We start from the raw sequence: 24,737 nt of genomic DNA on the forward strand, positions 1-24,737 counted from the left end.
TACAAGTGTCCTTATGATAAAAGGATTTTTTTTCCTTCTGGGTAGATGCCCAGTAATGGGATTGCAGGATCAAATGGGAGGTCTAGCTTGAGTGCTTTGATGTTTCTCCATACTTCCTTCCAGAAAGGTTGTACTAGTTTGCAGTCCCACCAGCAATCACAAAATCTCAAAACTGCAGATGCTGGCATGGATGTGGAGAGAAGGGAACACTTTTAAAAAGAAGAATTTTAAAAGAAACCTTTAATTGATTTTTTAAAATTGTTTTATGTCATCACCCCTAATCTCAACCTTCCTCCTCAGTGCCACTCACATTTTCTTTTCTTTTCTTTTTTTTCTTTAGAAACAGAGTCTCACTATGTTACTCTTAGTAGAGTACTGTGACATCACAGTTTACAGCAACCTCAAACTCTTAGGCTTAAGCAATTCTCTTGCCTCAGCCTCTCAAGTAGCTGGGACTACAGGTGCCCACCACAACGCCTGGCAATTTTCTTGTTGTAGTTGTCATTGTTGTTTGGTAGGCTCGGGTGTGTTTGGCTAGTGCCCTAGTCGCTGAGCTATCTGTGCCGAGCCCAAACTCACATTTTCAATTTCTTGTTTAATAAGTCTAAGCTATATCACAAAATTAATGTCAAAAAATTAGTCTTCATTCTCCATCTCTCAAAGTTTATTCCTCCTTTGTCTTCCTGACCTCAATATTAGCTCCATTTTCCTAATTGTTAACACTAGAAAAATTATAAAATAACTATTGTATCTTTTCTTGCTCATCATATCTTATTTCTCAACTTTTTCTGAATTATTATCATAGTTTCATAATCTATATATATTCCAAAATGAAATTCAGCAAGAGAGCTAGATAATTTCAGAACATAAGGGCCAATACCAACTGATGAGTTTATTAAAATCAGCATGCTGAAAAAACAGCACAATTTCAATGATATTTTCATCTTCATTCTTGGATTATCATGACAATTTCTTGGCAAGTTAGGTGTATAAGGTGAGAATTTGACAGACTAAGACTAGCAGCAAGCAAAAGTAGGTAAGGATATAAGGCAGTAGCTAGTGGCCTACATGGGAATGGTAGCCTGTAATACCTCGAAGTTTTAGTGAGCTATCTTTACATTTCTAACATGAATGGATACTTCAAAAAGAAACGCTCATGTAGTTTATGAAGCATCAAAATTAAGACAGTTTGACATCTAAACAAAAGCAAACAAAGTCTTCAGCCTCAAAAAATGCTACAGTTGGGAATTAAAATAAGACCTTCTCCATCTTGAAGTTAATTATAATAATAGAGGGGATAAGGAGATAGTCTGATGATAATCTCAAGTAAACTCTAAAAGTTCCTGGATGGTTTTCCTCATCTTGTAGAAGTCTGCCAACTTACCCAGTATAATATTTATTTAGATTTTACATGGATAGTATTTGGCCCAGAAACTCAGCCTTTATTTAGTAAAACTTGCCTCATGATTTTCCAGGATAGGAATATTAGCAGTGCATTTATGATCCTATCAGATTAATAAATTGTCATGATAGCCATTTGGTCCACACTATTGTGCAGGCTCTGAACAGCCTATCACATGAAAAACGCATCATAAAGTAAGTTAATAGGGAAGAGTGAATAGTATGCCATTTTATGGTTGATCATTTTCAATGATCACATGCCATATGCTTTATAGTAAAAGTAAATAATTAATTATAGGCATTAAGATTCATCTGAAACCACACAGATATTACCAAAGTCAATTAGAAAATTGTCAGGCCCTAAGCTTTGACCATAAGGACTTGACAGGGCTAGCTAGATTCATTTGGCAGAAACTTTGCTTTACATATTATTAGCTTCTGGATTTAGTTTTTGGCAATCTCAGAATGTTAGTATTAGGTACAAAATTCTTTCTTCAGCATAGAACATTGATGTTCCTATGTTCCTTACCTGCCTTTGGCTGAATAGTCTATATAAAAAGTTAGGCTACCTTCTCAAAGTTTTTATTGAAGTCCACAGGCAGTCACCTTATCCTACCATCCTTATATCCATGTTTGGAAGGCCCATAAAAAAGATGATAAGAACTAGTCATATTTGTTCATTGTCCCCACTGAGCTGCCTTACCAACACATAGGGATTAAGCATCATTCTTTAACCCAGTGGAAACGACATATAGGAATACTAATAGATTCTTACTCCTAAACAGGGATTAAAAGCAATAAACCTGGCTCATTCATTCTAAAAGGTGGACATAAGAAGCTCTCTGAATATCTCTATCACAGTGAGTGAATCTGGAGATCTTATATCTTAATCTTGTCCCATAAGAATTGAAAGTCAGTATACATGGCAAAAAGAGCTATATACATATATTCCACTCCCGTATTTTGAGATAACACTTATTCTTAAGGAAATGAAGCAAAGAAAGGGAAAACGTGGAAATCTGGGTCCATTAGAGTTACATTCTCTTAGACAAATATATACCAATAATTATTATAAAAAGTAAAAACATGTCAAAAATTAAGCAAGCAGTTTTAATTAGTGCAGAAGAAAGCTGAAGGAAATAATACCACCATCTGCATGTATACAGAGCATATATATTCTTTACTTTGACTGAAATCAGAGGTAAATTATAAATTTTCATTGAGCATGAATAATGTGAAATACAATGATTTAAAAATGCAAAGGGTTGTGTCATGAAGTTTAGGCCATGAAATCTCTGATTAGGATGTAAACCTAACTAGAATCAGATCTTCAATACTTTTATGTGCCTTTCAAAACAAGCATTTAACTTTTTCCATTTTAAATGTATCAGGAACTATTTTTCCTCTTAAGATTAAAGAATAATTTATTTATTTCAGATGTTTCAATATGAAAATGAAATAAATGATATATCAAATTCAGCAACTAATGAAGCTGCTCTTGAAAAAATGCTTTTTAAGATTATTGATCTTTGGAACACTACTCCTTTACATTTAGTTCTTCACCACTCAGAGATTTGCTCTATCCTAATAATTTCATCTATAGATGACATGTTATCACAATTAGAAGAATCTCAAGTCATACTTTCAACAATAAAAGGATCTTCCTATATTGGTCCCATTAAGGTAAATACTATAACAAAGAAAAAATGTATTCATTTTCTATAGTTACTAATCACTTTAATTTTTTGCATTATACTGATAAGTACATATACTACCTTTGATCTTAGCCAAAATAACAAGAAGTGATGTATTCTACAATTTTATAATGCTTTTGAATTGTATGTTACTCATATAAAAATGGTGAAATATTTAGAATACTAAAAACAGTTTCTTTATGGAAGCATTAATTATTCATAAGCAAATATCAAAAAGTTTAATTCAAGATAAATTTAGATTATATATTTAAAAATATATTAAAAAGTGCCTCACTGTGCAGCCCCATATTCAGTAACATACCTAATATTTTTGGGGGGAGGGAATCATTGGGGGTACAAAGAACCAGGTTACAGTGCTTGCATTTGCTGGGTAAAGTTCCTCTAATAAGAGATTCCTGACCCCAAGAGGTGTGTCACACAACTGTGGCCCCATACATACCTCCCTCTCTGCACTCCTCCATTCCCCCTCCTCCCACCATGTATTAGCGTCAATTGTCCTCATGTCAGAATTGAGTACATTGAATTCTTGCTTCTCCATTCTTATAATGCTTTACTAAGAAGAATGTAGGAAAGGGCATGGAGAAGGTGGCGAGTGAAGATGAAGGTGTCTGTGGTCTCTGGCACAGGAGGGGAAAAGGAGTGCAGGGGGTTTCCAGAGTGTTGGTTCTGAAATCACAGCCATATTTTGTTTTGCCTTCCTGTCAATCTCAGGAAGGCAAATCCCAAACCTGTTTGGTAGGGTGTGTCCCTGGCGTCAAAGGCTGGGACAGCTGAGCCCCTAACCTAGAAGTATCCTTGACTGTGAGAGCCCAGGAGTGGGCATTTCACTTTTCCTGCATCTGGGGACCCCTTGAGGCTACGGCCTTTGACCTTTGACAAGTGTGCAGCTTCTGCTTCACCAGAAACACTTATCGTTATTGACTGAGGAAGGTTAATGAAATCTTCAGTGGTATTGAAAACATTAGTCTTCTTTTGACACATCCAAATGATGTGAAAGAGGGATATAAATTAAAAAAAAAAACAATAGGAAAAAGGCCAAGGAACTGGCTATAAAGAAGAGAATTTTAAAAAAGAAAAAAAATCCAGAGGGGCGGAGACAAGATGGCTAACTGAAGCCAGCTTTCCACAGAGGCTCCCGTCTAGAAGGAGAGTTAAAGGACAGAAATTTAGCAAGTAACCTGGTGGATTAGAGCTGTGCCAAGAGAGAAAGTTGAAGAACACACATCAACCCTGCTGAGGTGAGCTGCGACCCCAAGGATACAAACAAAAGGTACAAAATGCTTCGCCAGGCAGATGGAAGTTCACTCCCCCATGAGAATAGATCGGAGTACCGCATAAACAAATGAGCAGAGTTCAAAAGTCCTCCCACTATATCCCACAGGAGAGACCCTCTAAAAACTGGATCTACTTCCCCTACTAGGGTGCCATGGCGCTCTCCTGCCAGGCATAAAACTTTATAAAACATATTCTCTACCTGCAATTGTGAACTCCCAGCACTCCCCTCCACTCTCACTCTGAGTTCTGGAAGCCTGTCCCCGAGAAGTCCAGTTTCTTGGATATTATCGTGAGAGCTGTGGACAGGGCATGGACTGCTTCTGGTCAGTGCTGATTCTGCAGCATGGGAGTGAGGAGAGGATGGTCGGCTGAGAGGGAATCACACCAGAGTGGTGGTGCCCCGAGGCACAGAGCAGCAGCCATTTTTTGGCAACAACAGGGCACATCCCTGGATATTCCAGAGTCACAGCACCTGTCTCTCTGGGCAACCAGAGGAGGCCAGGTATCTTCTCTGGTGGCAGCCACTGGCAGAAAAGATCTGCGATGGAAACGCAGGCACCAGGAGTAAAGGATTTGCCTGAGGCAGTACTGGCCTGGGTGGAGCGTGGGGACTAGAAAATGCACCCGCAGAGCTGGCAGATTCCAGGGAAGGGCTGACCAAGAGGAATGATTTACTGAGCCTGGGATGCACCCGGCCTCAGGGGATTATTAACTGAGACAAAGGAGGGCAGGAGGCTCGAACTGACAGCTAATCATGCTGTGAATTCAAACTACAGCAGCACAGACACGGCCTGAGGTACAGGTTCTTTGAACTGAAAAAGCTTCTCTTCTGCAGGGGAATTTGGCTGGGGCAGAAACAAATTCCACAAAGTTTTTCTGTTCTGTCAGTAACATCAATCAGGGGCAGGGCTGGAACAGAGTGAACAGCCCCAGCCTCCATCAAGTACCCGAGGTTGTCAGGCCTCACCTCCCCCTAACAAGATAGTGGCAGAGAGCAGCAGCCTGGCTGAGGAGACATAGATCTCCCTGTGATTCCGGCTGGCACAACCCCCTGGATTACCTGCTCATTGGAGGCAACTGGGTCACAGCCCTGCGGGGTTATCAGTGACTGAGTGTGACAGAGGTGCAAAATGGAGAAGGAGGCATCAACCTTCCCAGACTAATCTATTTGCTGGGTGGGTCTTTCTGACTACACGGAGCACTGGAGCAAGTCATATTTGAGTTGAGTTGTCAGCAGACCCCTGCAATCTAGTTGGCAGAAACCTTTTAAACTCTCCCACCCGAGACAGGTGCTGACTGAGACAATTGATTTGGACCTCTTGAACTTGGCCAATCACCCAAGGACTATCCAAGTGGTACCCAGGGTGTGCGTTTATGGGAGGTTTGAGTTTCCTTTTATATTGTTGCCTGTGGGGGGTGGGGTGACTTAATTGCTAGTATTTATCCACAGCTGAGAATTCAATACAGAGTAACTGATTCAGTAGAGTCAGACAGAACCAGCTGAAAACAAGACAGAGTCACTTAGCCCCACCACACCAAGCAGGTCCCCAGTTTCTCAGGTTGTAGCACTGTATGGGTCCTTGGAAAAGCTCCAGGAGAAAATACAAATGGTGTAAAATAATCATGGGGCAAAATCAGCGAAAAAACACTGGTAACATGAATAACCAGAGTAGATCAACCCCTCCAAGGAAAGACATGGCAGACATAACTGAAGATCCCATTCATAAACAGACGTCCGAGATGTCAGAATCAAGTTCAGAGTTTGTATTTCAAGCAAGAAGAATAGAATGAAGAAAAAGTGGGAATGGGAAATTCAAGGAGAAATTCAAAAGTTGTCCCAAGAATTCAACGAATTTAAAGACAAGATCGCCAAAGATTTTCACACATTAAAGCAAGAATTTTTAGCCCTCAAAGATCTGAAAGATACAGAAGAATCCCTCAGTAACAGAGTGGAGCAAGCAAAAGAAAGGATTTCTGACATTGAAGACAAAGCTTTAGAATGCTCCCAAACTCTCAAAGAGGAAGAGAAATGGAGAGAAAAATATATCATTCTTTCAGAGAGCTATGGGATAATTCAAAGAAGGCTAATATCTGCCCCCATTGGAATCCCTGAAAGCGATGAAGTAGCTTTGCAAGGCACAGAGGCTCTTCTCCATGAAATTATGAAAGAGAATTTTCCAGACATGCCAAGAGATACTGAAATTCAGATAGCAGACAATTTCAGAACCCCAGCATGACTCACACAAATAAGACATCTCCCAGGCACATCATAATTAACTTCACTAAAGTTAATATGAAGAAGAAAATTCTGAAAGCAGCTGGACGTTAAAAAACCATAACATTCAAAGGGAAGAATGTTAGAATGACTGCAGATCTCTCTGCTGAAACCTTTCGAGCCAGAAGAGGGTGGTCATCGACTTTTAATCTACTAAAACAAAATAACTTTCAACCCAGGATCCTGTATCACCTAAACTGAAGTTCATTTATGATGGAGAAATTAAATACTTTAATGTCATTCACATGTTGAAAAAATTTACGATAACTAAACCAGCTCTTCAGGATATTCTCAGACCTATCCTACATAATGACCAGCATAATCCTCTACTTCAGAAGTAAACTCACTAAGAAACTTTTGATCAAACTCCAACTTCCACAGTGGCAAAAAAAATTAAAAATGTCCACTGGACATTAAAAAAACTCGATACCCAAAATTTTACCAGGCTTATCAATATTCTCCATTAATGTGAATGGCTTAAACTGTTTTCTAAAGAGGCACAGGTTGGCTGACTGGATACAAAAACTCAGGCCAGATATCTGCTACATACAAGAATCTCATCTTACCTTAAAAGATAAATATAGACTCAGAGGGAAAGGATGGTCATCCATATTTCAGGCAATTGGAAATCAGAAAAAAGCAGGTGTTGCAATTCTATTTGCACATATAATAGGCTTTAAACCAACAAAAGTAAGGAATGATAAGAATGGTCACTTCATTTTTGTTAAGGGTAATACTCAATATGATGAGGTTTCAATTATTAATATTTATTCACACAAGGAGAATGCACCTCAATTTATAAGAGAAATCTAACAGACATGAGCAACTTGATTTCCTCCAGCTCCATAATAGTCAGAGATTTTAACACTCCTTTGGCACTGTTAAATAGATCCTCCAATAAGAAGCTGAGCAAAGAAATTTTAGATTTAAACCTAACCATCCAACATTTGGATTTAACAGACATTTACAGAACAATTTATCCCAACAAAACTGATTACACATACTTCCCATCAGCCCATAGAACATACTTCAAAATTGATCACATCTTATGTTACAAGTCTAACATCAGTAAATTTAAAGGAATAGAAATTACTTCTCACATCATCTCAGACCACCATGGAACAAAAGTTGAACTCAGTAACAACAGGAATCTGCATACTCATACAAAAACATGGAAGTTAAATAACCTTATGCTGAATGATAGCTGGGTCATAGATGAGATTAAGAAGGAAATTACCAAATTTTTGGAACAAAACGACAAGGAACAAAACGACACGAATTATTAGAATCTCTGGGATACCGCAAAGACAGTCCTAAGAGGGAAATTTATAGCACTGTAAGCCTTCCTGAAGACAATGAAAAGAGAGGACATTAACAACCTAATGGGACTTCTCAAGCAACTGGAAAAGGAAAACATTCCAACCCAAAACCCAACAGAGGAAAAGAAATAACCAAAATTAGAGCAGAATTAAATGAAATTGAAAACAAAAGAATTATACAACAGATCAAAAAATCAAAAAGTTGGTTTTTTGAAAAGGTAAATAAAATTGATAAACCTTTGACTAACCTAACTAGAAAATAAAGTGTAAAAATTCTAATTTCATCAAACAGAAATGACAAAGACAAAATAACAACAGACTCCTCAGAAAGTGAAAAAATCCTTAATGAATATTACAAGAAACTTAATTCTCAGAAATATGAAAATATGAAGGAAATTGACCAATACTTGGAAGTACATCACCTTCCAAGACTTAGCCAGAATAAGGTGGAAATGTTGAACAGGCCTATTTCAAGTTCGTAAATAGCATTAACCATACAAAATCTCACTAAAAAGAAAAGCCCGGGACCAGATGGCTTCACGTCACAATTCTACCAAACCTTGAAAGAGGAACTAGTACCTATATTACTCAAGCTGTTCCAAAATATAGAAAAAGAAGGAATACTACCCAACACATTCTATGAAGCAAACATAACACTGATTCCCAAACCAGGGAAAGACACAACATGAAAAAATTATACCCCAATATCACCAATGAATGTAGATGCAAAAATATTCAACAAGATCCTAACAAGATCCTAGCAAACAGAATCCAGCAACACATCAATCAAAATTTATATATCATGAAAAAGGCAGTTTTATCCCAGGGTCTCAAGGCTTGTTCAATATATGTAAATCTATAAATATAATTCAACATGTAAAGAAATTAAAAAGCAAAGACCATATTATTCTCTCAATTGACACAAAAAAAGCTTTTTATAATATCCAGCATCACTTCATGATCAGAATACTTATGAAAATTGGTATAGTAGGGACATTTCTTAAACAGATAAAGGCCATCTACAGCAAACCCACAGCAAATATATTATTGAATAGAGTTAAATTGAAGTCATTTCCACTCTGATCAGGAACCAGGCAAGGTTGTCCATTGTCTCCACTACTTTTTAACATTATAATGGAAGTTTTAGCCATTGCAATTAGGGAAGAAAAAGCGATCAAGGGTATCCATATAGGATCAGAAGAGATCAAACTTTCCCTCTTCGCAGATTATGATTGTATACCTGGAAAACACCAGGGATTCTACTACAAAACTCTTAGAAGTTATCAGGGAATACAGCAGCGTCTCAGGTTACAAAATCAACATCCAGAAATCGGTAGCCTTTATATATACCAAAAATAGTCAAGCTGAAAAGCACAGTTAAGGACTGTATTCTGTTCACAGTAGTGCCAAAGAAGATGAAATATTTGGGAGTATATCTAAAAAAAGAACATGAAAGATCTCTATAAAGAGAACTATGAAACTCTAAGAAAAGAAATAGCTGAAAATATTAACAAATGGAAAAACATATCATGCTCATGGCTGGGAAGAATCAACATTGTTAAAATGTCTATACTACCCAAAGCAATGTACAATTTTAATCCAATCCCTTTTAATGCTCCAATATCATACTTTAAAGATCTTGAAAAAATAATACCTCTCTTTATATGGAATCAGAAAAAAACCTCAAATAGCCAAGACATTACTCAGAAATAAAAACAAAGCAGGAGGAATCATGCTACCAGACCTCAGGCTGTACTATAAATCGATAGTGATCAAAACAGCATGGTACTGGCACAACAACAGAGAGATAGATATCTGGAACAGAATAGAGAACCAAGAGATGAACCCAGCTACTTAGCATTATTTGATCTTTGACAAGGCAATTAAAAACATTCAGTGCGGGAAAAGATTCCCTATTTAACAAATGCTGCTGGGTGAACTGTCTGGTGACCTGTAGAAGCCTGAAACTGGACCCACACCTTTCACAATTAACTAAGATAGACTCTCACTGGATTAAAAATTTAAACTTAAGACACGAAAGTATAAACATAGTAGAAGGAAGTTCAGGGAAACTCTTGAAGAATACGGTCTGGGCAAATATTTTATGAGGAGGACCCCCTGGGCAATTGAAGCAGCTTCAAAAATACACTACTGGGACCTGATCAACTAAAAAGCTTCTGCACAGCCAAGAACACAGTAAATAAAGCAAGCAGACATCCCTCAGAATGGGAGAAGATATTTGCAGGTTATGACTCCTACAAAGGTTTAATAACTAGAATACACAGAGAATCAAGAACAAGTGATCCCATCTCAGGCTGGGCAACGGACTTGAAGACAAATTTCTCTGAAGAAGACAGGTGCACAGCCTACAGACATATGAAAAAAATGCTCATCATCCTTAATCATCACAGAAATGCAAATCAAAACTACTTTGAGATATCATCTAACTCCAGTAAGATTAGCCCATATCACAAAATCCCAAGACCAGAGATGTTAGCATGGATGTGGAGAAAAGGGAACACTTTTACACAACTGTTTGGAATGAAAATTAATGTGTTCCTTTTGGAAAGATGTTTGGAGAACACTTAGAGATCTAAAAATAGACCTGGTGTTCAATCCTATAATTCCTCTACTAGGTATATACCCAGAAGACCAAAAATCACATTATAACAAAGATATTTGTACCAGAAAGTTTATTACAGCCCAATTCATAATTGCTAAGTCATGGAAAAAGCCCAAGTGCCCATCGATCCACGAATGGATTAATAAATTGTGGTATATGTACACCATGGAATACTATGCAGCCTTAAAGAAAGATGGAGGCTTTACCTCTTTCGTGTTTACATGGATGGAGCTGGAACATATTCTTCTTAGTAAAGTATCTCAAGAATGGAAGAAAAAGTATCCAATGTACTCAGCCCTACTATGAAACTAATTTATGGCTTTCATATGAAAGCTATAACCCAATTATAACCTAAGAATATGGGGAAGGAGGAGAGAGAGAGGGAAGGGGAGGGGGAACGATGGGCAGAGGGAGGGTGATCGGTGGGATCACACCTACAGTGCATATTACAACGGTACATGTGAAACTTACTAAATGTAAAATATAAATGTCTTAAAACAATAACTAAGAAAATGCCAGGAAGGCTGTTAACCAATGTGATGAAAATATGTCACATGGCATATAAAACCAGCATATGGTGCCCCATGATTGCATTAATGTACACGGCTATGATTTAATAATAAAAAAGAAGAAGAATGTATATTAACTTCGTCCAAATTAATGCAAAAGATGTAAAGTCACCATCCTTTTTAGTGGCTGAATAGTTCCTGGATTGGTGGGCATTTAGGTTGTTTCCACAATTTGGCAATTGTATATTGAGCTGCAATAAACAGTCTGGTGCAAATGTTCTTATGATAAATTTTTTTTTTCCTTCTGGGAATATGCCCAGTAATGTGACTGCAGGATCAAATGGGAGGTCTTTGAAGATTCTCCATACTTTCTTCCAAAAGTATTGTATTAGTTTGCAGTCTCACCAGCAGTGAAAAAGTGTTCCTTTCTCTCCACTACAACACCAGAATTTGCAATTTTGAGTCTTTGTGATATGGACCATTCTCAGTAGGGTTAGGAGATATCTCAGGATAGTTTTGCTTTGCATTTCTCTGATAATTAGGACCGATGAGCATTTTTTCTTGTTCGTTAGCCATTCATCTGTCTTCTTTGGAGAAGGTTCTATTCATCTCTCTTGCCCATTGAAATAAGGGATTGTAAAGGCGATCAAGGGTATCCATATGGGGTCAGAAGAGATCAAACTTTTGCTCTTCACAGATGATATGATAGTATATCTGGAAAACACTAGGGACTCTACTACAAAACTCTTAGAAGTAATCAAGGAATACAGCAGCATCTCAGGTTACAAAATTAACATTCATAAATCAGTAGCCTTTATATATACCAACAGTAGTCAAGTTGAAAAAACAGTTAAGGACTCTATCCCATTCACAGTAGTGCCAAAGAAGATGAAATATTTGAGAATTTATCTAACAAAGGACGTGAAAGATCTCTATAAAGAGAGCTATGAAACTCTAAGAAAAGAAATAGCTGAAAATATTAACAAATGGAAAAACATACCATGCTCATGGCTGGGAAGAATCAACATTGTTAAAATGTCCATACTACCCAAAGCAGTATTTTTTTTTAAATACATTTTTTTTTTTTTTTTGTAGAGACAGAATTTCACTTTATGGCCCTTGGTAGAGTGCCATGGCATCATACAGCTCACAGCAACCTCCAACTCCTGGGCTTAAGCGATTCTCTTGCCTCAGCCTCCCAAGCAGCTGGGCCTACAGGCGCCCGCCACAATGCCCAGCTATTTTTTGGTTGCAGTTCAGCCGGGGCCAGGTTTGAACCCGCCACCCTCGGTATATGGGGCTGGCACCCTACCGACTGAGCCACAGGCGCCGCCCCGCAATGTACAATTTTAATGCAATCCCTATTAAAGCTCCACTGTCATACTTTAAAGATCTTGAAAAAATAATACCTCTCTTTATATAGAATCAGAGAAAACCTTGAATAGCCAAGACATTACTCAGAAATAAAAACAAAGTAGGAGGAATTACGCTACCAGACCTCAGACTATACTACAAATCGATAGTGATCAAAACAGCATGGTATTGGCACAAAAACAGAGAAGTAGATGTCTGGAACAGAATAGAGAACCAAGAGATGAATCCAGATACTTACCATTATTTAATCTTTGACAAGCCAATTAAAAACCTTCAGTGGGGAAAAGATTCCCTATTTAACAAATGGTTAACCTGGGTGAACTGGCTGACAACCTGTAGAAGACTGAAACTGGACCCACACCTTTCACCATTAACTAAGATAGACTCTCACTGGATCAAAGATTTAAACTTAAGACATGAAACCATAAAAATACTAGAGGAGAGTGCAGAGAAAACCTTTGAAGAAAAACTCTGGTAACGTGAATAACCAGAATAGATCAACCCCCCCAAGAAAAGATACGGCAGAGGTGATTGAAGATCCCATTCATAAACAACTGGCTGAGATGTCAGAAATCGAATTCAGAATTTGGATTGCAGACAAGATTAATAAAATGGAATTAGGAATTTGAGGAGAAATTCAAAAATTGTCTCAAGAATTTAACGAATTTAAAGACAAAACCACCAAAGACTTAGACACACTGAAGCAAGAACTTACAGCCCTCAAAGATATGAAAAATACAGTAGAATCCCTCAGCAACAGAATGGAGCAAGCAGAAGAAAGGATTTCTGACATTGAAGATAAAGTCTTCGAACGCTCCCAATCTCTCAAAGAGGAAGAGAAATGGAGAGCAAAAACGGATCACTCACTCAGAGAACTCTCAGATAATTCGAAAAAAAGCAACATAAGGATTATAGGAATTTCTGAGAACGAGGCTAAGTCATGGAAAAAGCCCAAGTACCCATCGATCCACGAATGGATTAATAAATTGTGGTATATGTATACCATGGAATACTATGCAGCCTTAAAGAAAGATGGAGACTTTACCTCTTTCATGTTTACATGGATGGAGCTGAAACATCTTCTTAGTAAAGTATCCCAAGAATGGAAGAAAAGGTACCCAATGTACACAGCCCCACTATGAAACTAATTTGGGACTCTCACAGGAAAGCTATAACCCAGCTACAACTTAACAATAGGGGGAAGTGGGAAGGGCGGGAGTGGGTAGAGGGAGAGGGATCGGTGGGATCACACCTGTGGTGCATCTTACAGGGGTATTTGCGAAACTTGGTAAATGTAGAATGTAAATGTTTTGGCACAGTAACTGAGATAATGCCAGAAAGTCTATGTTAATCACTGTGATAAAAATGTGTCAAATTGTTTATGAAGCGAGTGTATGATGCCCCATGATCATATCAATGTATACAGTTATGATTTAATAAAAAAAAAAAAGAATGCAAACAAAATAGAAAAATTCTGCAATGTGGTCTTCCCAATACTATCATCCGTGGGCCAGAGATAGAAAGGTCTCTTAGCCCTCTTGAGCAAGACAACTGTTGTAGCCTACCTGCCAGACCATAGCTGTGACCCCTCCCCCAGCTGTCGGCAAAAAAAAAAAAAGAAATAACAATAAAATAAGAATAGATAAAGGAAATTAAAAATACCATTGTATCTAATAGAGGAGAGAAAGGAAAGTGGAGTAAAGAAAGAAAGGAGAAAGATAATAAAAAGATAAATCCTTAACTGTGAAAAAGCTTTTCAATTTAGTTAAGTCAACTGAAGTCTTCCCCATAAAATATTTCCCCAGTCTAATATCCGCAGGTTTCTTTCCTACACTTTCATCTAGGACTGTTATTATTGTATGCTTTGTATTTAAATCTTTTATCCATGTTGAATCAACTTTTGTAAGTGGTATAATGTGCAGATCTAGTGTCTGTCTTTTTTTTTTTTTTATTAAATCATAGCTGTGTACAATAATGCAATCCTGAGGTACAATGGGCTGGTTTTATATACAGTTTGAAATATTTTCATCGAGCTGGTTAACATAGCCTTCATGGCATTTTCTTAGTTATTGTGTTCAGACATTTATATTCTATATTTAGTAAGTTTCACCTGTAACCTTCTAAGATGTGTCCCACCAATAGCTTTCATATGAAAGCTATTAATTAGTTACATATTAAGGCTGAGTACGTTGTGTGCTTTATCTTCCATTCTTAAGATACTTTCCTAAGAAGAATATTTTCCACCTCCACCCATGTAAACATGAAAAAGGTATAGTCTCCATCTTTCTTTAAGGCTGCATAACATTCCATGGTGTACATATACCAAAATTTATTAATCCATTCATGAGTTGATGGGCACTTGGGAATTTTCCAATACTTAGCAATTATGAATTTGACTGCATAATTTGTACATTGTGATACAAATATCTTTGTTATAATGTGATTTTTGGTCTTCTGAATATATACCTAGTAGAGGAATTATAGGATCGAATTGCAGGTCTATTTTTAGATCTCTAAGTGTTCTCCATACATCTTTCCAAAAGAAAGATATTAGTTTGCATTCCCACCAGCAATGTGGAAGTGTACCCTTGTCTCCACATCCATGCCAACATCTCTGGTTTTGGGATTTTGTGATGTGGGCTAATCTTACTGGAGTTAGATGGTATCTCACAGTAGTTTTGATTTGCATTCCTCTGATGATTAAGGATGATGAGCATTTTTTCATACGTCTGTAGGCCATGCACCTGTCTTCTTCAGAGAAGATTCTCTTCAAGTCCCTTGCCCAGCCTGAGATGGGATCACTTGTTCTTTTCTTGCTAATATGTTTGAGTTCTCCGTGGATGCTTTTTATTTAACCTATGTCGAAGACATATCATGCAAATGTCTTCTCCCATTCTGAAGGCTGTTTGCTTGCTTTACTTACTTTGTTCTTGGCTGTGCAGAAGCTTTTTAGTTTCATCAGGTCCTGTAGTGTATTTTTGATGCTGCTTCAATTGCCCATGCGGTCCTCCTCATAAATATTTACTCAGGCCAATTCCTTCAAGAGCTTTCCCTGCATTTTCTTCTAGTATTTTTATAGTTTCATGACCTAAGTTTAAATCATTAATCCAGTGAGAGGTCTATCTTAGTTAATGGTGAAAGGTGAGGGTCTAGTTTAAGTCTTCTACAGGTTGCCAGCCAGTTCACGCAGCACCATTTGTTAAATAGTGAATCTTTTCCCCACTGAATGTTTTTAAATGGTTTGTCAAAGATCAAATAATGGTAAATACCTGGATTCATCTCTTGGTTATCTATTCTGTTCCAGACATCTACTTCTCTATTTTTATGCCAGTACCATGTTGTTTTGATCAATATCAATTTATAGTACAGTCTCAGGTCTGATAGCGTGATTCCTCCTGCTTGTTTTTATTTCCGAGTAATGTTTTCGCTATTCGAGTCTTTTTTCTGATTCCATATTAAACGAAGTATCATTTTCTCGAGATCTTTAAAATATGACAATGGAGCTTTAACAGGAATTGCATTAAAATTATATATTGCTATGGGTGGTATAGACATTTTAACAATGTTGATTCTTCCCAGCCATGAGCATGGTATGTTTTTCTGTTTGTTAACATCTTCAGCTATTTCTTTCCTTAGAGTTTCATAGCTCTCTTTATAGAGATCTTTCATGTACTTTGTTAGGTAAACTTCCAAATATTTCATCTTCTTTGGCAGTACTGTGAAAGGAATAAAGTCCTTGACTATTTTTCAGCTTGGCAATTGTTGGTATATATAAAGGCTACAGATTTATGGGTGTTGCTTTTGTAGCCTGAGACACTGCTGTATCCTTTGATCACTTCTAAATGTTTTGTAGTGGAATCCCTGGTGTTTTCCAGATATACAATCATATCATCTGTGAAGAGTGAAAGTTTGATCTCTTCTGACCCTATGTGGATACCCTTGATCACCTTTTCTTCCCTAATTGCAATGGCTAAAACTTCCATTACAATGATAAAGAGCAATGGAGACAATAGGCAACCTTGCCTGGTTCCTGATATAAGTAGAAATGATTTCAATTTAACTCCATTAAATACAATATTGGCTGTGGGTTTGCTGTAGATGGCCTCTATTAGTTTAAGTAATGTCCCTACTATACCAATTTTCTTAAGTGTTCTGATTACGAAGTGATGCTGGATGTTATCAAAAGCTTTTTCTGCACCAATTGAGAGAATCATACGACCTTTATTTTTTAGTTTGTTTATGTGCTGACTTACATTTATAGATTTACGTATATTGAACCAGCCTTGAGACCCTGGGATAAATCCCACTTAGTCATGCTATATAATTTTTTGATGTGTTGTTGGATTCTGTTTTTTAGGATCTCATTGAATATTTTTGCATCTATATTCAGGGGTGATATTAGTCTATAATTTTCTTTTCTTGTTGAGTTGTTCCCTGGTTTAGGGATCAAGGTGATGTTTGCTTCATAAAATGTGTTGGAGAGTATTTTTTCTTTTTCTATATTTTGGAAGAGGTTTAGTAATTTAGGCACTAGTTCTTCTTTAATGGTTTGGTAGAACTCTGATGTGAAGCTATCTGGTCCCAGGCTTTTCTTTTTGGGGAGATGTTGTATAGTTGATGCTATTTCAGAACTTGATATAGGCCTGTTCAACATTTCCACTTCGTTCTGGCTAAGTCTTGGTAGGTGGCGTGCTTCCAAGTATTGGTCAATTTCCTTCAGATTTTCATATTTCTAAGAGTAAAATTTCTTGTAATATTTGTTAAGGATTTTTTGATTTTCTGAAGTGTCTGTTGTTATTTCGTTTTTACCATTTCTGATTAATGAAATTAGAGATTTTACTCTTTTTTTCCTGGTTAGCTTAGGAAAAGGTTTATCTATATTATTGACCTTTTCAAAAAACCAACTTTTTGATTTATTGATCTTGTTGTATAATTCTTTTGTTTTCAATTTCATTTAATTCAGCTCTAATTTTGGTTATTTCTTTTCTTCTGCAAGTTTTGGGGTTGGAATCTTCTTCCTTCACCAGTTGCTTCAGATGTCCCTAAGTTGTTAACTTCCTCTCTTTCTGTTTTCTTGAGGAAGGCTTAGAGTGCTATAAATTTCCCTGTTATGACTGCCTTTGCAGTATCACAGAGGTTCTGGTAATTCGTGTCTTCATTGTCTTCTCATTCCAAAAATTTGTTAATTTCCTTCTTAATCTCTTCTAAGACCCATCTGTCCTTCAGCATAAGGTTATTTAGCTTTCATGTTTTTGTATGAGTATGCAGACTCCTGTTGTTATTGAGTTCAACATTTATTCCATGATGGTCTGAGATGATGCAAGGAATAATTTCTGTTTTTTTTTAATTTGGTGAGCTTAGACTTGTGACCTAAGATTTGATCAATTTTAGAGTATGTTCCGTGGGCTGATGAGAAGAATGTGTATTCAGTTTTGTTGGGATGAAATGTTCTGTAGATGTCTGCTAAATCCAAATATTGGATGGTAAGGTTTATATATAAAATTTCTTTGCTCAGCTTCTTCTTGGAGGATCTATACAACACTGCCAAAGGAGTGTTAAAATCTCTGACTATTATGGAGCTGGAGGAAATCAAGTTGCTCATGTCTGTTGGAGTTTCTCTTATAAATTGAAGCGCATTCTGGTTGGGTGCATAAATATTATAATTGAAATCTCATCATAATTAGTATTATTACCTTTAACAAATATGAAGTGTCCATCTTTATCCTTAATTATTTTGGTTGGTTTAAAGCCTATTGTACCTGTGAATAGGATTGCAACACCTTCTTTTTTCTGCTTTCCATTTGCCTGGAATATAGATGACCATCCCTTCACTTTGAGTCTATATTTATCTTTTAAGGTAAGATGAGATTCTTGTATGCAGCAGATATCTGGCCTGAGTTTTTGTATCCAGTCAGCCAACCTGTGCCTCTTTAGAGGCAATTTAAACCACTCACATTAATTGAGAATATTGATAAGCCTTTTTAAAGTCCAGTGGATATTTTTAATCCTTTTGTGACTGTGGAAGTTGGAATTTGATCAAAAGTTTCTGGGTGAGTTTACTTTTGTGGTGGAGGATTATACTGGTCATTATGGAGAATAGGTCTGAGAATATCCTGGAGACCTGGTTTAGTTATGGCAAATTTCTTCAACATGTGAATGTCATGAAAGTATTTAATTTCTCCATTATAAATGATAGTCAGTTTAGCTGGATATAGGATCCTGGGTTGAAAGTTATTTTATTTTAACAGATTAAAAGTCGATGACCATCCTCTTCTAGCTTGAAAGGTTTCAGCAGAGAGATATGCAGTCATTCTAAATTCTTCCCCTTGTAGGTTATGGTTTTCTCACATCTGGCTGCTTTCAGAATTTTCTCCTTCATATTAACATTAGTGAAATTGATTATGATGTGTCTGGGGGATGTCTTATTCAGGTTGAGTCGTGCTGGAGTTCTGAAACTGTCTGCTATTTGAATTTCAGAATCTCTTGGCATGTCCAGAAAGTTCTCTTTCATAATCTCATGAAGAAGAGTCTCTGTGCCTTGTGAAGCCACTTCGTAACTTTTGGGGATCCCTATAAAGCAAATATTGGTTTTCTTTGAATTATCCCAGAGCTCTCTGAGAGAGTAAACAGTTTCTGCCCTCCATTTCTCTTCCTGTTTGAAAGTCTGTGAGCATTTGGAAGCTTTGTCTTCAATGTCAGAAATCCTTTCTTTTGCTTGCTCCATTCTGTTACTGAGAGATTCTACTGTATTTCTCAGAGCTTTGAGGGCTGTAACTTCTTGTCTCAATGTGTCAAAATCTTTGGTCATTTTGCCTTTGAATTAGTTGAATTCTTGAGATATCTTTTGGCTTGCTGCTTGAAATTCTAATTCAGTCTTATTTGTTATCCAGATTCTGAATTTGATTTCTGACATCTCAGCCATTTGTTTATGCATGGGAGCTTGTGCTGTGTCTGCTTTGTTGTTCCTTGGGGGAGTTGATCTACTCTGATTATTCATATTGCCGGAGTTTTTCTGTTGATTTTGCCCCATTATTGTTTTTCACCACTACCTCTGGCCATCCTCAGAGTTGGGGAGGTGTCTCTCCAAGATTAGACCCCAGAGGGATCACTCTATTGTGCTGAACCTTTGTGGGGAGTGACCCTGTGTAGCTCCTCTGGGACTGCCTCAGCAGGGAGTTCTGGCTGTGGCAGCAGCTCCATAGTGTGGCACACTCAGATCCGGCAACAGGGCAGGGGATGGTGCACACGGTTCTGGGAGTATCTGGTGTGGGGCCATGCAATTATGGGTGAAATCCCTGGCTGAGGTGGGCATGTGGAGGCCCTGTGGGTGTGGGGTGCAGAGTCACATGGTAGCCGACGGAGTCCCTGGCTTAGGCAGGAATGGGTGGCTGAACAGGCAAGGTTGCCTGGCAGAGGGTGGGGAGAGGCTCGGTGTGGCCCCCGGAGTCTCTGCTGGGGGCACTTGATCCAGAAGACATGGAGAGGGGGCACTGATCTAGGACCTCCTCCCTCAGTCTCAGCAGGGCTTAGGCTTCTGGTTCATTAGGTAAGGGGGAAAGAGTGTGCTGGGAGTTCAGAATGGCAGGGAAGACTTTAGTTCAGTTTTTCTGACTAGCAAGAGAGTCTTCAGAGTCACAGCAGGGTCCCTCTGGGGAAGTAGTCCCCACCTCCCACAGCACTCACCCATAGGGTGAGACAAGAGGTCCACAGTTCACCACTTGTCTGTAGAAAACCCACAGGAGCAAATAAAGAGAAAAAAAAAAGAAAGGAGACAGAAAAACAAAAAAAACACAGGTTTCTTGGGGGAGGGATGAACACTTTTTCTTTCAGATGAATTTTGTACCTGAAGGTTGGTTTCTTGGATTTGCAGCTTATCTCCGCAGATGTGACCTGCAGTTAACATTTCTCTCTCAGCTGGGCTCCCAGTCTTCAGCATAATTGGGCTGTTTCTGGACGTTATCTTTCCTTTTAGATAGGAGCCTCTTTTGGAAGCTGTTTCCAGTCGGCCATCTTGCCCGTCCGCTTTCCTTTACTCACTTTTTAATGGGATTATTTGTTTTGGTTTTTGTTGTTTGGGGTGATTTTTTGTTGCTGCAGGTGGTTTGGGGAGGAGTTTGTTGGGGTTTTTGGTTATTATTTTACTGTTGAGTTAGTTGTTTGACTTACTGTGTATTCTGGATATTAGTCACTTGTTAGATGGATAGTTTGAAAATATTTTCTCCTATCCACTAGTAATAAACTATTAAAGATATTACATGTACATGTACGTATGTGCAAAAAATGCTTGAAGAAAGAACTGAACTACTATGCATACCAAACAAATTTTTGGTTATGTTTCTTCTGCAATAGGAAGTAGGAAATGTGTTGAATTGGAAACATTCATGTTAATTTACATATATGTGTCAGCTATTTAAATCATTTACAAAAGTATTTATATACAAAAATGTTTATGTACATAAAGTTCATGTGCAATGGCATCCTATATTGCATAATAAATAAAACAGAAAATTGAGTGAACAGGAAATCTTAAATCTTTCCCCAAACTAAATATATTAGTGCTGTATTCTTTTATATGACTTTCTATTAATTATTTTCTGCATGTCAATGAATCACCTTTGACTTCAGTTTCTGTTATGTGACTCTTATAGAATAATTTCATATATTTAGATTTCATATGTCTGTGAGTTTTTAATCCTTGTAGGATCTTGTGACAGAATGGGATCAAAACTTGGCTCTCTTCTCTTACACCCTTGAAGAATGGATGAAATGTCAAAGAAATTGGCTTTATCTTGAACCAATCTTTTATTCTTTGGAAATACAAAGGTAACTGTTTAAAATATACTCATATAGTTAAAAATGCATGGTTGGTAATATATTTTCTGTCATCTTTAAGAAAAAATTTCTTTAATAGTTATGATAGTATAATGTGCAAAATTATTATTTTTACTTATTTATTTTTAACAGTTTCCCAGGATCTCTATTCTTCTATCTGGTCCACAGAATAAAATTCTCATTAATTTATAAATGCTGCTAAAAATTTGTTTATTATTCATATCAAAACCACAAACCACACTAATATTACAGAATGAAATATATACATAATATTGTGGATTCAGGATTAAAATTATGTATCTGACTCTTCTTTCCCAATTATTTATATTTTTATGTCACTAATCAAGAAATAAGCCTTTCAAAATGATTATAATTTCATTATTTTTATGGCTGAATCATAGTCATTATATATATATATATATATCACATTTTCTTTTTGTTTGTTTTCACACATTTAGGGGGTACAAGTGCAGTTTTGTTACATGGATATATTGTGTTCTAGCAAAGTCTGGGCTTTTAGTGTAGCTATCACCCAAATAGAGTACATTCCACCCATTAAGTATTTTCTCATCCCTCATTCTCATTCTGTTGCCCCAGGATAGAATGACTTGCAGCCATAGATCACAGCAACCTTAAACTTATGGGCTCAAGTAATTTTCTTGCCTCAGCCTCCCAAGTAGCTGAGACTATAGGCACCCACCACAACACCTAGCTGTTTTTTGTGTTTTTAGTAAAAACAGAGTCTTGTTTTGCTCAGGCTGATCTCAAACTCCTCAGCTCAAGCAATCTACCTGTCTCAGCCTTGCCTAAGCTTCCCCGAGTGCTAGGATTAAAGGTGTGAGCCAGCACACCCAGCCTATCACATTTTCTTTATCAAATCACCTATGGATGGACACTAAGTTGATTCTAAATCTTTGCATACTTGTGCAGGTATCCTTTTTTTATAATGGAGATTTTCCTTGGGCAAATACCCAGTAATAGGATAAAGGATTTAATAATAGTTCTTTTTATAGTTTTTTAAGAAATATCCATACTGTTTTCTTTTTTATTTATTTATTTATTTATTTATTTATTTTATTAAATCATAACTGTATATATTGATATGATCATGGGGCATCATACACTCGCTTCATAGACCATTTGACACATTTTCATCACAATGGTTAACATAACCTTCCTGGCATTATCTCAGTTACTGTGCCAAAACATTTACATTCTACATTTAACAAGTTTCGCAAATATCCCTGTAAGATGCACCACAGGTATGATCCCACCGATCCCCCTCCCTCTACCCACCACCCCCTCCCTCCCCTCCCTTTCCCACTTCCCCCTATTGTTAGGTTGTAACTGGGTTATAGCTTTCATGTGAGAGCCCCAAATTAGTTTCATAGTAGGGCTGAGTACATTGGGTACTTTTTCTTCCATTCTTCAGATACTTTACTAAGAAGAATATGTTTCAGCTCCATCCATGTAAACATGAAAGAGGTAAAGTCTCCATCATTCTTTAAGGCTGCATAATATTCTATGGTGTACATATACCACAATTTATTAATTCATTCGTGGATCAATGGGCACTTGGGCTTTTTCCATGACTTAGCAATTATGAATTGGGCTGCAATAAACTTTCTCGTACAAATATCTTTGTTATGTTGTGATTTTTGGTCTTCTGGGTATATGCCCAGCAGAGGAATTACAGGATTGAATGGCAGATCTATTTTTAGATCTCTGAGTGTTCTCCATATATCTTTCCAAAAGGAATGTATTAATTTGCATTCCCACCAGCAGTGCAGAAGTGTTCCCTTTTCTCCACATCCGCGCCAACATCTCTGGTCTTGAGAATTTTCGATATAGGCTAGTCTCACTGGAGTTAGATGATATCTCAAAGTAGTTTTGATTTGCATTTCTCTGATGATTAAAGATGATGAGCATTTTTTCATATGTCTGAAGACCACGCGCCTGTCTTCTTCAGAGAAGTTTCTCTTCAAATCCCTTGCCCAGCCTGCGATGGGATCCCTTGTTTTTTTCTTGCTGATGCATTTGAGTTCTCTATGGATTCTTGTTATTAAACCTTTGTCAGAGATATACCCTGCAAATATCTTCTCCCATTCTGAGGGCTGTTTGTTTGCTTTACTTACTGGGTTCTTGGCTGTGCAGAAGCTTTTGAGTTTGATCAAGTCCCAGTAATGTATTTTTGAGGCTGCTTCAATTGCCCGGGGGGTTCTCCTCATAAAATACTCACCCAGACCAATTTCTTCAAGGGTTTTCCCTGCACTCTCCTCTAGTATTTTTATAGTTTCATGTCTTAAGTTTAAATCTTTAATCCAATGAGAGTCTATTTTAGTTAATAGTGAAAGGTGAGGGTCCAATTTCAGTCTTCTGCAGGTTGCCAGCCAGTTCACACAGCACCATTTGTTAAATAGGGAATCTATTCCCCACTGAATGTTTTTAATTGGCTTGTCAAAGATCAAATAGCGGTAAGTAGCTGGATTCATCTCTTGGTTCTCTATTCTGTTCCAGACATCTACTTCTAGGTTTTTGTGCCAGTGCTATGCTATTTTGATCACTATCGATTTGTAATAAAGTCTGAGGTCTGGTAGTGTGATTCGTCCTCTTTTGTTTTCATTTCTGAGTAATGTCTTGGCTTTTCGAGGTTTTTTGTGATTCCATATAAAACGAAGTACTGATTTTTCAAGATCTTTAAAATATGACAGTGGAGCTTTAATAGGGAGTGCGTTGAAATTATATATTGCTTTGGGTAGTATGGACATTTTGATAATGTTGATTCTTCCCAGCCATGAGCATGGTATGTTTTTCCATTTGTTAACATTTTCAGCTATTTCTTTTCTTAGAGTTTCATAGTTCTCTTTATAGAGATCTTTCGCGTCTTTTGTTAGGTAAATCCCAAATATTTCATCTTCTTTGGCACTACTGTGAATGGGATAGAGTCCTTAACTGCTTTTTCAACTTGACTGTTGTTGGTGTATATAAAGGCTACTGATTTATGGATGTTGATTTTGTAACCTGAAACGCTGCCATATTCCTTGATCATTTCTACAAGTTTTGTAGTAGAGTTCCTAGTGTTTTCTAGATACACAATCATATCATCTGCGAAGAGTGAAAGTTTGATCTCTTCTGACCCTATATGGATACCCTTGATCGCCATTTCTTCCCTAATTGCAGTGGCTAAAACTTCCATTACAATGTTGAAAAGCAATGGAGACAATGGGCAGCCTTGTCTGGTTCCTGATCTGAGTGGAAATGATTCCAATTTAACTCCATTCAATATGATATTGGCTGTGGGTTTGCTGTCGATGGCCTCTATCAGTTTAAGAAAAGTCCCTTCTAGACCAATTTTCTTGAGTGTTCTGATCATGAATGGATTCTGGATATTATCAAAAGCTTTTTCTGCATCAA

General features: G+C 37.3%; 1 protein-coding gene across 1 annotated transcript in view; it reads left to right on the forward strand.

The window, feature by feature from the left end:
• DNAH14 (dynein axonemal heavy chain 14) overlaps nucleotides 1-24,737 on the forward strand; it is an 862,921-nt gene that overhangs the window by 179,541 nt on the left and 658,643 nt on the right. Inside the window, 2 exon segments of the mRNA XM_053607548.1 lie at nucleotides 2,839-3,084; nucleotides 21,193-21,314. Of these exon segments, the coding sequence (XP_053463523.1) occupies nucleotides 2,839-3,084; nucleotides 21,193-21,314 (368 nt within the window).

Source organism: Nycticebus coucang, chromosome 10, assembly GCF_027406575.1.
Source record: "Nycticebus coucang isolate mNycCou1 chromosome 10, mNycCou1.pri, whole genome shotgun sequence".
NCBI lineage: Eukaryota > Metazoa > Chordata > Mammalia > Primates > Lorisidae > Nycticebus > Nycticebus coucang.